The following is a 17,205-nucleotide window of genomic DNA, read 5'->3' on the forward strand; positions in this document are numbered from 1 at the left end:
TCAAGGTTCTGACTCAGTAGCGTGATGCATGTTTCTATTTGACTGTAAAAGTTAAAAAGCTGTGTTTATATGTCATTCTCCCCCTGCCCCCTTTCAGTCAACAGGTTCTAGGGAGAAAAACAGGCGCAGCATCTGTTCACAAAGTTACAATTAAAATAGATGAAAATGATGTCTCCAAGCCTTTACAGATTTTTCACGACCCTCCTTTGCCAGCTTCTGATTCTAAATTAGTAGAAAGAGCCATGAAGGTAAAGGGTTCTCAGTGTATTTTAATACTGATTTGGTTAAATAAATATAATTTAGCACATATAAAACTTTTAGCACAAATTCTTTAAGATAGCTATCATTTTTAAAACGCTGCATGAGACTTATTTTAGATCATTGTTATACTAATGCATTTGTTTTTTGTCTTTTTACCATCTGGTATATATAACATCATTTTAAAGATCTTCCTTCAGCTTTATTGTGTAAGGGAATGCTGCAGGCTGTGTCCAAGCGCACACTATTATGCTGAATTATGTCCCCAGCCTAGTTTAAGCTTTATAGTTTAAATTGGAATTTTTAAAAAAAGATTTATTTATTATATATTCAGTGTTCTCCTTGTGTGTATGCCTGCAGAAGCAGATCTCATTATAGATGGCTGTGAGCCACCATGTGGTTGCTGGGAATTGAACTCAGGACCTCTGGAAGAGCAACCAGTGCTCCTAACCTCTGAGCCATCTCTCCGGCCCACTATTTTTATTTTTAAGGTCTGGCATCTGAGAACTGTGTCTACTGATAGGTATACATACTCTAAACTTTTTGTTTTTTCAAGCCAGGGTTTCTCTATGTATCCCTGGCTGTCCTGGACTTGCTTTGTAGACCAGGCTGGCCTCGAACTCACAACGATCCCCCTGCCTCTGCCTCCGCCTCCCTAGATTTACATTTTTGAGGCTGGAACTTGCTATGCAGACCAGGATGACGTCAGCTCATATAGATCAAGCTGCCTTCCTCTGCACCCAAGTGCAAGGAAGGGCCTTATATCACAGAGACTGGTCTCAATCTTGTTAGGTATCTAATCCTCCGGCCTCTACCTCTAAGGGCCACTCAGTTTTTGAAGTGCTTGGAAGTCAAATTCACAGCTTTGTGCATGCTGAGCACTGGACCAGTTGAACTATACCCCTGGTCTCCTGTACTTAGCAAAAAGCTAATTTTAGTTTTGATGTTTCCAGTATCATATAAAATAATATTAAGAGCTCACAATCGTCTAATCTCTAGTACTGAAAAGATGTATCTTAAGGCACAGTTGTGTACGCTCACATTTTTATGTTCAAAATGTTTAACTGTACATTTGATTTTGTTGTTTATACAGATAGACCACTTATCAATAGAAAAGCTCCTGATTGACAGTGTACATGCAAGAGCCCACCAGAAGCTGCAGGAACTAAAGGCCATTCTTAGAAGCTTCAATGCTAATGAAAACTGTAGGTGTTTTTAATGGATACTTATTTTCTTGTACTTAAGAGTTTTTCTCATATGACATTCCCTTGATAGAATTTTGTTGAGAATGCTGGGCATTTGTTGCCTTTAACCTGAAATCTACCAAACCTGCCTTAATTTCACCTTATTTATTTATTCATTTGTCTACCTCCCTACTTACCTTACTTAGCTTGTCTTTGTTTGAAATGTTTACACATTGTCCCTCCTTAAAAATTTGTATTTACTGAAATAGAAACATTTTAACATGACCCATAATTCAGTGTTTCTTCTCCTGACAAAGCAGCACTGCATATGCTTTTTATAGTGTATTTATAAAATATGGCTAAGTAAAGCAGAATTTATCTCTTCAGTTTTATAAAAAAATCTCTAAATGTATTAACAGTGTTAGAAATGCACATGTAACCAGAGTGGAAAATCTTCTAAGTTTAATAACCTACCTAGTTTATTAAGAACTTTAGAAAACAAATTCTATTATTCCATGTGGTTCCCTATTTACTTGTCCATACCTCCATCCCATCCTACCCCCCCCCCTTTTTTTTTTCCTGGATACAGGGTCTTACTACATAACCCAGGCTGGCTTCACGTTTGCGGTCTTGCTACTTCAGCTCCTCATTGGCTGGGGTAACAGACATGGGCCAATATATCTAACTCCTTCCATTGTTTTTGACCATAGTTACCTTGTGGTCTCTCTCTCTCTCTCTTTTTTGTTTTTGTTTTTTCGTTTTTTTTTTTTTTTTTACTTTTTTTTTCTTCAAGACAGGGTTTCTCTGTATAACAGCTCTGGCTGTCCTGGAACTCCATCTGTATACCAGGCTGGCCTCGAACTCATGGAGATCTGCCTGCCTCTGCCTCCGAAGTGCTGGGATTAAAGGCGTGCGCCACCACTGCCCGGCAGTTACCTTGTGTTTTAAGTGCACAGTGTAATCAGGATGATATGAAGTCCCATTAAAGTAGAAGCTATTAGTAGTGAAGGGACATAGTCTGTACTTAAAGAAAATTGACTTCTTAGATATGTACTAGTAATTGTAGATTAAAGTCATTTTGATAAAAGGAGATAAAACAGGGTCTGAAGCAGAGGCAACTTGAAAAATTGACAGTACATGTTCATTCAAGAATGTTCTGGTAGCCATGCATCATGGCACACGCCTGTAATCGCAGCACTCAGGAGGCAGAGAGGCAAGTGGATCTCTGAGTTCAAGGCTAACCTGGTCTACAAAGTGATAGCCAAGCTACACAGAAACCCTGTATCCAAAACAAAACAAAACAAACAAACAAACAAAAACAACCCAGTATATTGTGTATTTTAAAATAACAACAAAAGAAATTTTTGATTATTCGCATCACAGATATTTCATGTGATGCATATACTAATTACTGACTTTGATCATTACAAGATTTCTAAATTACTGCAGTTTCACTTATCTATAAACATACAATTATTTTGTCAATAAAATATGTTCAATCAATGAAAATGAAAAATAGATGTGACAAGTGGGATTGACAACAAACCAAAGTACTAATGCATGAATATATATGAAATTTTTTCCTTCAGGCCATGTGATAGTGGCACATGCCTTTAACCTCAGCACTCAGGAGACAGAGGCAGGCAGCCTGGTGTACAGAGCGAGTCCAGGACAACCAGGGTTACACAGAGAAACCCGTCTCAAAAATAAAAAAAAAAAATTTTCCTCTTTCATTTAGTATACTAAATAATAAGTATCTTTTTATTTTCATCATCTTTTGTTTTAGGTTTATTTCTTTTTATTTTATGTGAATTGGTGTTTTGCCTGCCTATATGTCTGGTGCCTACAGAGGCCAGAAAAGAGTGGTGAATTCTCTAGAACTGGAGTTACACACTGTTGTTAACTGCCATGTAGGTGCCGGATCTTCTGGAAGAACAGTCAGTGCTTTTAATAACTGAGGCATCTTTTCAGCTGCCTGCCTCCCTTCACTGGCTGTGTAGACCACACTGCCTGTGAACTTCGCAGAATCCCCAGTCAGTGCTTCTTCTCCTCAATTGCTGGGGCAACGTACACGCAGCTTCAGTCTCAGCATGATTTCATAAACTTTGCCCATTTACTCGCACTATTGCTAACTCGTGTCCTCCTTTCCCCTCTCTGATGGCTTCCCTTCTCCGCTCAATTGTCTCCCCTTCTGCTTTGATGTCTATGTATAGTGTTAAATATCTCCTTTCATGCCTTCTATATATTAAACTTGAGTTCTTCACATCAAAGAGAACATATTTGTCTTTCTGAATCTGGCTTATTTTGGTTAACATGATATTCTCTAATTCCATCCAGTTTCCTGACAATGCCGTAGTTTTGTTCTTTATAGCTGAATGAAATTCCATTAAATATACATTCTACATATTAAAATCTATTCATCTGATGATTTCTTTTTTTTTTTTTCATCTGATGATTTCTTAAGTCTTGACTATAGTGGATAGTGCTGTAGTAAACATGCATGTGCATGTGTGTGTGCTTAAATTTATTATGTATACAGTGCTCTGTCTGCATGTATGCCTACATGCCAGAAGAGGGCCCCAGATCTTATTACATATGGTTGTGAGCTACCATGTGGTTGTTGGGAATTGAACTCAGGGCCTCTGACCCATCTCTCCAGCGTGTGTGTTTGTGGCAAGTCGACTTAGGCTCCTACCTAGGACTGATGTAGTTGGGTTATTCAAAAGTTTTAGGTGTTTTTTTTTTTTGTTTGTTTTTTTGAGACAGAGTTTCTCTGTGTAGCCTTGGCTGTCCTGGACTCACTTTGTAGACCAGGCTGGCCTCAAGCTCACAGGGATCCACTTGCCTCTGCCTCCGGAGTGCTGGGATTAAAGGCATGCGCCACCACACCCCGCCACGGATTATTTATTTTAATTTTATGACAAATGACTTTGCAGTTTTTAGTGGGATCAAATTGAAATTCGATCATTTTCACTTTTCAGAATTAGGTCTACTGATGTATGAGCGTGTTATTCCATCTTTTAGTATGTTGGTTGTGTGATTGATAGATACATGTTCTCACCTTGCAGCATAGACCATGTTGAAATGTACTGTGTAGTCTAAGTTAGCCTTGAACTTGTAGCATTCCTACTGCTTCAGCTTTCAAAGTGGTTTGTGTCACCAGAGTTACTTATGTTATAAGGTCTGCGGATTACACCCAGGGTTTTGTGTAGGCTAGGTGGCAAACACTAATTTAGCTACATCTGCAGCTCCTCTCTGGGGCTTTTATTTTGTTTTGTTTGTTTTTTGAGACAGGGTTTCTCTGTGTTAACCCTGGCTGTCCTGGACCCACTTTGTAGATAAGGCTAGCCTCAAATTCATAGAGATCCGCCTGCCTCTGCCTCCCTGAGCTGGAATTAAATGCATATGCCACCACACCCCACTCCAAGGCTGGTGAACTTGTTGGAGGCCTGTTGTGTTTCTGTTGAGATCATATGGTTTCTGTTGCTAGTCTGTGTTTAATAATTTGCATTTGTTGAGCTATTCCTGCACCTTTCAGATGAAAACAACTTGACCAACTTGATCATGGAGCATTATTATTTTTTTCTTCTTTCATTTCCAAAGTTAACAATCTTTTATTATTGAACTTGGAAAGGGTTAATTCTATCAACTACAAAAACAGCATCTCTCCTGAGATTTAAGACATACGTATCTACCTAAAAACTGTACAAAAACATGATATTCTCCCGTTTTGCAGAAGAAAATATTTCTACAAAATTTTAGTCCATGACAAGCCTCATCATCATCAGTTGGATCTCTAGCACCACAAAACAACAAAAGACAGATGTCTTAAAAAATATTAACTCAGGCAGAGCATAGTGGCATATACCTTTAATCCCAGCACTTGGGAGTCAGAGCCAGCCAGATCCCTGGAGTTCATGGCCAGCCTGCTGTACAGAATGAGTTTCAGGACAGCCAGGGCTACACAGAGAAACCTTGTCTTGAAAAAGAAAACCCAAATATATCTCCTCATTTCGAACTGAAACAAGGAAGAGAGAATACTCTCTCTTCCTGATTGCTCAATTTCATCCATTTCCTGGAAGACCCAGAGCAGTTGTTTTCCTGCCTGTTTATGAAGACTCATACCAGTTTCTCTTTACTACCACCAGGAAACAGATCCCCAATTTCTGAGCTAGATTTCCAAACTACCCTCAAGCTATCAATAGGCAGGGCCTGAGGCTCCTTTAAAGAGGTCTTTAATCCCGTTAATCCCAGCACTTAGGAGGCAGAGGCAGGTGGCCAGCCAAAGAGAGACCTTGTCTCAAAAAACAAAACAAAAGAAAAACAACACAAAAAAGAAAGAGGTCTTACCTTTTTTTTTCTTTTTCTTTTTTTGGACGAAGGGGTTTTTCCCTGTTAGCCTTCCCTGTCCTGGACTCGCTTTGTAGACCAGGCCACCTACCTCTGCCTCTGCCTCCCAAGTGCTGGGATTACAGGTGTGCTCCACCATGCCTGGCCTCAAAGAGGTCTTTCAAAGAATAAACATTATAGATAACCTTATAATTCCCAGGTCTAACCTAAGCCTATCAGGTAAAAATAAGTAGCTACAGGCATCATACTGAGCTGGCCATGATGTTGCAAGAATTAGCTTTATTTAGGATCAAGTCATCCCTGTGTTGGTTGGGGCTCTGACTGTGTCTTGCCTGGAGAACTCAAGAAGACTCTGTGAAAGATAATGTTGCACAGAGTTGGCATCTCTGTAGCCTGATTCTTGGCTGCTTTGTAGCTTTCTCCATGTAAATGGGCATTTTTGAACAGAAAATTTCAGAGAGAAAGCCTTTTTTCTTTTTTCTTTTTGTTTTTTTCAAGACAGGGACTCTCTGTGTAGCCTTGGCTGTCCTGGACTCCCTTTGTAGACCAGGCTGGATCTTAACCTCTGAGCTGTTTCTCCAGCCCTTCTGCCCTGATCTTGATTAGGCTGTTACAAAAGCATTTGTTGGTTTTGTGCTTTTTACTATTGGAATTTGCTTTAAAAACAAAAACAAAACCTTTTTTGAGACAGGATTACTTCAGGTAGCCCTGTTTGTCCCAGAATTGGCTCGTAGATCTGCTTCTGCCTCCTGAGTGGTAGGGTGATGTGTGCTGCCACTGCCTGGCTTGGAGTATATCCTTAATAAATATACTACATATCATTTTACTATAGTGTTTTATTCATATGCTTGGGGTAGGGAGGCATGTTTGACATTCTATTTGTTGAGGTTACATGACAAATAATAGAAGTCAGTTTTCTTGTACCCTGTGAGTCCTAGGGATTGAACTCAGGTCTTTAGGCTTTGCAGTGAGTGCCTTTACCTGCTGAGCCATCTCACTAGCCCTGTCATATAGTTCCAATGTGCATTTCTTGTTTCTTTTTTTTTTCTTTCTTTTTTTTTTTTGGTTTTTCGAGACAGGGTTTCTCTGTGTAGACGTGGCCATCCTGAACTCACTTTGTAGACCAGGCTGGCTTTGAACTCACAGTGATCCACCTGCCTCTGCCTCCCAAGTGCTGGGATTAAAGGCGTGCACCACCACTGCCCAGCTGTTTTTTTTTTTTTTAATAATATCATAATTTGGTATTTATATTTGGTTTATCCTGTGAGAATGTTAGACAAAACAGAAATTCTAGTGGTTTTCTTACTTGAGTTCAGAGTGGGTTGTAAAGCATTGGAGCTGACTTGCAATAATGACAATGCACTTGGAACTGCATATAAATATACAGTACAGTAGGGGTTTAGGTTTACAAAGGAGACAGGGCCTTGAAGATAAGAATATAGTGGTTGGCCATCAGAAACTGACAAGAGGCGCTGGAGAGATGGTTCAGAGGTTAAGAGCACTGTCTGTTCTTCCCAAGGTCCTGAGTTCAATTCCCAGAAACTACATCATGGCCCACAACCATCTACAATGAAATCTGGTGCCCTCTTCTGGCAAACAGACACACACGCGGGCAGAATATGTATAAATAATACATAAATTAAAAAAAAAAAGAGAGAGACTGACAAGGACCAATTGAGAGCAATTCTGGAAGCCATCCTCTTAACATTAATGTTGCCGAAAATCTCAGCATGGACCACCAAGTGGTCATTTGGGATTTCAAGCACATTAGAAGGGTAAAAAAGCTCAATAAGCGAGTGGCTCAGAAGCAGACCCAAAATCATAACAGCTGGTGAGCTGCCATGCTCTTACTCTATACAGTAATAACAAACAAACCATTTCTCTTGGAATTGTGAGTGTGACTAACAGTGACTAGCTCAATGGTTGGACTGGAAAAAAAAGCTCCAAAGCACTCTGCGAAGCTAAACTTGGCATCCAGAGAGGGTCATGAGCTGGGTGGTCTGTCGCCAGCCTGGCCCACTATAGTTTTCTAAATCCTGGTGTAATTATAACATATAATAACTATGCTCAGGAACTCAGAGCTGCGCAGAAAACTGCAGTGCATGTCATCTGTATTCGGCAACAGAAGGCCCAGCTCTTTGCCAGGACAAAAGCCAATTATATGTCATACAACTAGTGCACAAAAGTTGAACAAGGGGCTGGAGAGATGGGGTCATCACTTTGTTGTCATTCCAGAGGACTCAAGTTGTTTCCAGCACTCACACTGGGTGGCTCTCAACCACCTGTAACTCCAGCCCAGGGGGACCTAGTGCCCTCTTCTCGCACCAGGGCCACCACCTACATACATAGAGTTGGTTTCTTTTTTTTCCAAGCCTTCAAAAGTTAAATGAAATGGTCTACAGGCATTTTCCTAATCCACCACATTCACTGACCTCACCAGCTGACTACTACTTCTTCAAGCATCTTAATATGTTTTTGTAGGAAGAATGGTTCCACAACCATCAGAATGTAGAAAATACTTTCCAGTTGTTAAACTCAGAAGCACGAATAAAAACGTCTCATGGTAAAAATGTGTTGCTTGTAATGGTTCCCATTTTGATTAATTCAAGGTGTGTTTGAGCTTAGTTATAATGTAAAAACCGTGGTCCCAAACTGCAATTGCCTTTTTGTTTTTGTTGTGAGACAGGGTCTTACTATATAGTCCTGGCTGTCCTGGAACTCAAGCTAGCTTTGAATGCACAGATCCTCCTGTGTACACCTCCCCACACCCAGCTTGCAGTTCCTTTGCATCAACCTAATACTTCTTTTTTTATTGTTTTTTGTTTTTAAGTTTCCATTAAAAAAAAAAAAAATTGTTTATTATAGTGTTCTGTCTGCATGTATACCTGCAGGCCAGAAGAGGGCACCAGATCACATTATATAGATGGTTGTGAGCCACCCTGTGGTTGCTGGGAATTGAACTCAATACCTTTCGATGAGCAGTCAGTGCTCTTAACCTTTGAGTCATCTCTCCACCCCCCCCCCCAATAATTCTTTTTATTTACTGAATGTGGGCTCAGCTTGTACTTATTTTTCTAAAAGACGTACTCAATCATTGCTGCTTGAGATCTCCAGGTTTGTGTTTAGCATTTTTTCCCCCTTAGAACTGCCTTTGCTGTACTTCGGAGGTTATCGTTGTTGTGTCTTCATTTGACCTTAGCAATTTTATAGTTTCCTCTTTGATTCCTTCAGTGACTTACTAATCATTAAAGAGTATGTAGTTCATTATTTATATGTCTGTATAGTCTATAGTTTTTCTTGGTATTGATTTGTAGTTTCAGTCTTAGACCTGATAAAATATAAGGAATTGTTTTAACTATAAGTCTCATAACTCAGGAGGTAGGTCTCTGAGATTGAGGCCAGCCTGGTGTACATAGCAAGTTCCAGGACAGTCATAGCTATATAAAAGACTATGTCTTTAAAAACTTTTTCTTTGGGGGGAGGGATATATTTATTAAGACTTTATGGTCTAAAATGTGATCTATTTCAGTTTTGTGGGCTACCACAAGGTGTGATTTCATACTTGGATAGAATATTTTATAAATGTCTGTTATGTCTATTTGATCTATGGTGTACAATTTAACTTTGAAGCTTATTGATTTATTTTTGTGTGAATCATTTTTCTATTGATGAAAATGGAATATTAAACTTTTGTATCTAGATTTGTCTATGTTCAGTAGCGTTTGTTTACTGAAATTGGATATATATCCCACTGTGCAGTGGTGGTGCACGCCTTTAATCCCAGCACTTGGGAAGCAGTGTGAGTTCCAGGCTAGCCTCGTCTACATAGCCAGGACTGCCAAGATTACACAGAGAACCCCAGTCTTGAAAAACCAACCCAAAAAGGAAGACCAGTCTAGTCTACAGATTAGTATCTCTACAGAGCTAGTTCCAGAGGCTACATAAAGAAGCCCTGTCTAGCCGGGCAATGATGGCGCACGCCTTTAATCTCAGCTCTTGGGAGGCAGAGGCAGGTGGATCACTGTGAGTTCCAGGCCAGCCTGGTCTACAAAGTGAGTCCAGGATACAGGCAAAGAAACACAGAGAAACCCTGCCTCAAAAAAACAAAAACAAACAAACAAAACAAAAAAAACTTAGAAAAAAAGAAGCCCTGTCTAAAACAATCTGAAACAAAACAATGGAAGAAATTGGCTCAGCATGGTGGTACAGGCACCACCCAGCACTCCAGAGGCAGAGGCAGGAGGTGGATGTGAGTTGAGGCCAACCTAGTCTACAAAGTGAGTTCCAGGACACCCAGGGCTATTACACAGGTAAATTTTATCTTGAAAACAAACAAACCAATTAAAAAAAAAAACCCAAAATCAAAAAAAAAGAGATTGGACATACCAATGCTCAGTGTAGATATAATTATAAATTTTTTATCTTGATCCATTGTTTCCTTTATTAATGTATATTAGCCTTTACTTTTCTGAATAATTTTTACTTGCCTTAGAACATGTAATTTTGTGGTGGTTTTTAAAATTGATGACTGATATACTCTTGGTAGCATTATTTGCTATAGGACTTGAAATGAATCATTTTTTGGTTTCCTAGATTTTAGGGTTTTTCCTGAGAGCTCAGTCTGACATTAGTTCTGATAAGTTTGACTTTGATTTGGCATTTTCTCTTGTATCTTTTAAAAAATTTATAGTCATTGTTACCATATACATAATGTTTCACTTTTATGCATAGATATAATGTATTTTGATCATATTCTACCCTCTTTTCTCTGCTCCTATTCCTGATTTCCTCTTCTCAGCTGGTCTCCCTTCTACTTGGATTTTTTGTTTGTTGGTGTTTTTATCATTATTATTATTTTTTATTTTTTTATTAATTTATTCATATTACATCTCAATTGTTAGCCCTTCCCCTGTTTCCTCCCATTCTTCCCACCCTCCCACTTCTCCCCTTCTCCCCTCCCCTATGTCTGTGATTGAGGGAGACCTCCTCCCCCTATATATGCTCTCAGAATATCGAGTTTCTTCTTGGTAACTTGCTATCCTTCCTCTGAGTGCCACCAGGCCTCCTCATCCAGGGGACGTGGTCAGAAAAGGGGGCACCAGAGTTCGTGTGAGAGTCAGATCTCACTCTCCACTCAACGGTGGAGAATATCATGATCGTCGGCTAGGTCTTGGTTGGGGTTCGAAGCTTACTGCCTATATTCTCCTTGGCTGGTACCTTAGTTTGAGGAGGACCCCAGGACCCAGATCTGCCTGTCATAAAGTTCTTCTTGTAGGTTTCCAGGACCCTGTGGGTCCTACTATTTCCTCTTTCTTCCATGCTTCTCTTGCCTAAAGTCTCAATCAGATATCCTCTCCTCTGACCCACTTTCTTGGTAAGTAAAGATTTTCATGGTACGTATCCCTTGGACTAGTGTTTTGATATAAGTGAGTATATACCGTTTGTCTTTTTTTGCTTCTGGGTGAACTCACTCATGATAATTTCTAGATCAATCCATTTGTCCACAAATTTCGGGAATTCCTCGTTTTTAATAGCTGAATAGTATTCCATCGTGTAAATATACCACAGTTTCTTAGTCCATTCTTCTACTGAGGGACACTTAGGCTGTTTCCATGTTCTGGCTATTATGTATAGAGCAGCTATGAACATGGTTGAGCATATGTCCCTGTTGTGTGGTAGGGCATTTTCTGGGTATATTCCAAGGAGTGGGATAGCTGGGTCTTGAGGAAAACCCTATTCCCATTTTTCTGAGAAAGAGCCAGATAGCTTTCCAAAGTGGTTGTACTAGTTTGCATTCCCACCAGCAATGAAGAAGTGTTCCTCTCTCTCCACATCCTCGCCAACATGTGGTGTCATTATTATTATTATTTTTTTTTTCCGAGACAGGGTTTCTCTGTGTGGCCTTGACTGTCCTGGACTCACTTTGTAGACCAGGCTGGCCTCGAACTCACAGCGATCCGCCTGCCTCTGCCTCCCAAGTGCTTGGGATTAAAGGCATGCGCTACCACCGCCCGACTTTGTTGATGTTTTTGTTTGTTTGTTTGTTTGTATATGTGAACAAGTGACTTTAATTAAGGTTACTTACAGGACATGGGCAACTCACAGTAGCTGTGCACATTGATGAAAAGATTTTCATTCCCCAGTCATCACTAACTGCCTATAGAACTTCCTGAAGCTTATTTGCAGAACTGAATGTTTAACCATTAGCCAGCTGTACAGAGAGGTTCTTTTCTGGGTCATGTATGTTAGGTCTCAAAATGTCTTCTGTGTTTAGATATTCTTTTCTTTCCAGAAAAACAAGAGTCTTCATATAATTGTGTTGAGAAGATTTTGTGTCTTTAGTATTCAATCTTAGCTGCTCATACCCTAATAGAATTTTAATTTTTTGCCAGGTGTTGTGGTGCATGCCTTTAATCCCAGCAGTGGGAAGGCAGAGACAGGCAGATCTCTGAGTTCAAGGCCAGCCTGGTCTACAAGGCCAGCCTGGTCTACAAAGCGAGTCTAGGACAGCCAGGGCTAATCAGAGAAACCCTGTCTGGAAAAACAACAACAACAAAAATTTTTTTAAAAAAATTTTAAAAATTAATTACTTTTTTAAGGCAAGGGCTAATGTAGCCCAGACAGGCTTTAAACTTCTAGTTCTCCTGACCTCACTTTTTAAAATCTGTGATTGCAAGTGTTTGCCATCACGCTTTTCACTATTCTAGACTGGGTTTCTCTGTGGAGCCTTGGCTGTCCTGGACCAGGCTGGCCTCGAACTCAGAGATCCATCCTCTTGCTTCCGCTCCTTGAGTACTGGGATTACAGGCCTGGGCCACCACGAAGGCTTTTTGTCTTTTTACCTGACTTCCTTTTTTGTCTTGCTGCCAGGGATTGAACCTAGAACCTCAGATATGCTAGGCACCTGCCCTACCACGAAGCCATACTTAACCCTAACTCATCTAATGCATTCTTTCTTTCTTCTTCTTCTTTTTTTTTTTTTTTTAAAGTTAAATTTGTCATTATAAATGAATGTTTTGCCTGCATGTATGTATATGTGTACCTAGTGCCTAGGAAGGTCTGATACCCAGGAGCTGGAACTGGATGGTATAAATGATGACCTGGGTGCTGGGAACTGAACCTAGTTCTTTGGAAGAACAAGTGTTTTTAATCACCCAGTCATCTCTCTACTTCATTCCATGGACGGTGAATTTGACTTTTTAGTCATGCTGGTCTACTTATTTATTTATTTTTGCTGATGTCTGATAGAATTTTTTTTTTACCCTTGTCTTCCATCTTTGGTATTGTGTTTTCTGCTTGATTTAGTTTATTATTTCATTTAATTTAAAATTATGTGTATGAATGTTTGTGTTCATGTTTACCATGTATGCCTGATATTTGCAGGTGTCAGATGAAGGCATTAGAGTCCCCTAGAACTGGAGTTAAGTACCACTTGTAAGCTACCTTGTGGGTGTTAGGAAATTTTATTGGTTGCTACACAAGAAGCAACAAGTGCTGTTAATCACTGGGTCATTTCCAGTGATTTGAGTATATTGGTGAAACTTTCCACTGTGATTGTCATTTGATTTATTTAGATTTTCATCTCTACTAGCATTTCTGTGTCCCCCCCACCCCCCCAATTCTCAAACCCCTTTCTTTGCCGAACTTCTCATCAGTGTTGCTAATTTCACACCTGTCTTTCAGGCGTTTGAAATCTGGATCCATAATTGGCTTCTTTACTTAATTCAGCTGCTTGTTAGTTTCTGAAAATATTTTAACAGGCAGCAATCCTTTGTGTAGTATTGGAGCCACCTTAGTATCTTTGCATTTGCTAATTGAGGCGTTAGGATCTTCTGTTTGTACCATGTTGCCTTGCCTTTTTTATGGTTCTTTGTGCACCTGTCTGTATCTGATATCTCTTCCAGTTTTAGGGGGCAGCAATTTCTTACTGAGAAACCTCTTGAGGTGTCAATCTCCACCCACTATCATTCAGAGAGGAGAAGATGAGGAGCTATAACACTAAATCAAACTTGATATGGGAATACACTTAAAATTGATTAGTGTTAGACTAGTGCCAACTAGTGTAACACCAGTGACCTCAGAACAGAAAATAGGAAAGAAAAAGGTGAAAAGTGTTGCACATTAAATAAAAATACATAAACAAATGGAGATAAATATAAGAAAGATGAAAAATAAAACTTTTAGTGGGAGTGAAATTTACATCATTTAGCTTTTGAAATCTGTACTGTAGATATATTTTTGTGCTATTTTTCTTTAGTAATAAGAGTAACTAAAATTCAACAAAAAGTCACTTGTTTTTTGTTTGTGTTATTAAAGAGACTGTATGGTAGTTTACACTTAAAATGCCAGTGCTCAAGGGGCTGAGGCTGGAGGATCTGGAGTTCAAGGACAGCCTGGACTACATAGCAAAACCCTATTTCAATATATATATATATATATAAAATACTGAAATCTTAATAAAATGAAACAGACAGGAAAATGGAGCGGGGGTGGGGACTCTAAGTGGCAAAGATGTCAGCACTTTTTTTCTGTGTATTCTAATATCACCAGGTGGAAGGGGCGCTCAATTGAAGTCTGAGTCACTTTTTCCTGTCATTTAGGAGGGCCCTGAGCCTGAACCAGTCAAGTGTCAGAGGTCTTCATTTTAGGAGCTTCCCTTCTTTGCATACCAGAAACCTTTGCTGGCCCCTCTTAGATTTGCTGCCTGCCGGCCATGCTGGTTGTCCCCTACTGCAGAGACTCCCCAGCTGAATACATTGGGGAGTGGAGAAAGTACAGCACTGACATCTGTACTGAAAAACTCGTGTCTCGGTGCTTTGAGTAGTACAGCAGTAAACACCCTTCGGGAGGGAGGAGGCTGCAGAATTGAGAGAATTCTGCTGGACCTGAGTTTCAGAGTTCTCAGGCCCACCAGCAGAGAACCTTGCATCAGACAGGTGGCTCCAAAGGTTGGGCTGCCTGCTGACCCTGCGCTCAGGGATCTGTCCTCAAGTGAATGGGGTCTGTTCTTAACCATCAACCACCAGACCCTTCAACGCCCAAGCCTCCTGCTTTTCACCACTGCCCTTCACTGCAGTCTCCTAGCCAGGGGAAGTGGTATGTTGTCCCCGCCAGGGCCCTTCTTGAATAGTTCCTGCTTTCAATAGTGGGCCTTCTTACCTGGGCAGTGGTTGCCACACCTTTAATCCCAGCACTCCTGAGGCAGAGGCAGGTGGATTACTGTGAGTTCGAGGCCAGCCTGGTCTACAAAGCGAGTCCAGGACAGCCAAGGCTAACACAGAGAAACCCTGTCTGAAAACAACAAAAAGAACCCCCCCCCCAAAAAAAACAAACAAAACCAAAACAAATAGTAGGCCTTCTCTCAAAATGGCACCCAATCACAGCCCTTCAAGACATGAGTGAGAAAATGGACCTCATCTCCACTACTGACTCATCACTCTTACCAATCTCTCGCTGAGAATGTAATCCTCTGCTGTGGGTAGAACTGCCAGTCACTCTATCAGATTTTCCTGGCCTAGCTTTTGGATGAGGGTTCTGTGTTGGGTCTTGTGCCTACCCTGTCCCTCCCCAGCAGGGAGTCCTGACATTTCTGAGATGCAATGGGCCTTAGGAAAGAAAGGCGGGCAGTCCAGAACTGCATGAATGTATTGGTTAAATGTCCCATGTTGTGTCCCCTCCACTCCACCTTCCCTCTCCCATATATTTGTGTATCTGTTAATTGTCAGTGCTCAATAATCTTAATTATAAGCTTCAGTAGAAGCTACCTCCTTTCATCTTTCAAATAAAGATGTTAAATAGAGGCCTAAAAATAGTGATTAGAAAGTCTAGTTGAAACTCACGGGAGCTAGGGAGGGCAGTAATCCCCCATCCTTTTTTCTTACCAATATTGTTGAAATGTTGATGTACATTCCCTGGGGCTTTTAGTATATTTAGAACAGTGCAATTTTAGGATATTCCACACAAAGGTTTCTCAAAGAAACCTTTTACTCAACTAGCGGTCATTCTATAGCTCCTGATAGCTACTCATCTACTTTGTAGATTTATTGTATAATCATTTCATATAAATGAATCATGCAATGAGTATTCTTGTGCATACTATTTTACAAGTTTATCCATGTTACAGTAGATCCTTAATTTTATTGTCATATATACCATATAGTGTCAGTTCATTGATGGACATTGTGGTTCTTTTTAATTCTCAGCTATTGTGAATACAGCTGTGAACATTTGTCCAAGTTTTTGTGTGGACATATACTTCTATTTTTCTTGCATATATACCTATGAGTGCATTGGCTGGGTGATTGGGCCCCTCTGTTTAATCTTTTGACATATAAACACTAATCTTTTGACATATATTACAGTCCCACCAACAGTGTGGAAGGGTGCTGTTTATTTCTTATTTCTAGCCATCCTAGTGCTCATGAAGTGAGATTTCATTATAATTTTGACTTGTATGTCCCTATGCTGAGCATATTTTCATATATCTTTGGCAAAAATGTCTGTTCAGAGCCTTTGTCCATTTTATAATTGCATTATCTTTTTCTTATTGTTGAATTGCAAGAGTCCTTTGCATATTTTGGATATAATCCCACTTTCATGCATTATGATTTACAAGAATTTTTCCTCATGCTTTATAACTTTCTTTATGGTATTTCTACTATTTCCTTCCTTCCTTCCTTCCTTCCTTCCTTCCTTCCAGGTTTAGGTTAGCCTCGAACTTGCTATGTTCCTGGGAATGGCTTGAACTCTTGGTTTTCCTACTTCCATCTCCCAAAGTTTCCAAGTGCTAGGACTAAAAGTGCATAGCACCATGCCCACGTTTAAAAAAAAAAAATTTTTTTTTTTTTTTTGAGATAGACTCTCACGCTGCTCTGGTTGGCCTGTTACTCCATATACATCAGGCTGGTCTTGAACTTGAGACAGTCTTCCTGCCTGTACTGCTCTAGTTCTGAGATAATAGATGTATGCCACTATGCTCAGATTTTTTTTAGTTTAAATGCCACTCTGTATATTTTTCTTTTGTTGTTTATGCATCTCATGTTATACTTAAGAATCCATGTCTTGGGGCTGGAGAGGTAGCTCAGCGATTAAGAGCACTGACTGCTCTTCTAGAGGACCGAGTTCAATTCCCACATGGCAGCTCACAACTGTCTGTAACGCCAAGATTTGACACCCTCAACTCTGCACATAAAGTAAATAAAATTATTTTTTAAAAATCCATATCTTAAAAACCTGAAATACCAAAGACATACTTATATTTTTTTTTCCTTTTTTGTTGGGAGGGGTTTGGTTTTTTGGAACAGGGTTTTTCTGTGTGTATCCCTGGCTGTCCTGGACTCACTTTGTAGATCGAACTCACAGGGATCCGCCTGCCTCTGCCTCCTGAATGCTGGGATTAAAGACATGTGCTACC

General features: G+C 40.0%; 1 protein-coding gene across 4 annotated transcripts in view; it reads left to right on the plus strand.

Moving 5' to 3' along the window:
- The window catches only part of Med14 (mediator complex subunit 14), a 98,140-nt gene that overhangs the window by 17,559 nt on the left and 63,376 nt on the right, over positions 1 to 17,205 (plus strand). For all 4 annotated transcript variants that reach the window (XM_051142413.1, XM_051142414.1, XM_051142416.1 and 1 more), the window contains exons 9-10: positions 98 to 248; positions 1,352 to 1,463. In XM_051142413.1, the coding sequence (XP_050998370.1) occupies positions 98 to 248; positions 1,352 to 1,463 (263 nt within the window). The remainder of the gene's footprint in view (positions 1 to 97; positions 249 to 1,351; positions 1,464 to 17,205) is intronic.

This window comes from Acomys russatus, chromosome X, assembly GCF_903995435.1.
Source record: "Acomys russatus chromosome X, mAcoRus1.1, whole genome shotgun sequence".
In the NCBI taxonomy this organism is placed as follows: Eukaryota; Metazoa; Chordata; class Mammalia; order Rodentia; family Muridae; genus Acomys; species Acomys russatus.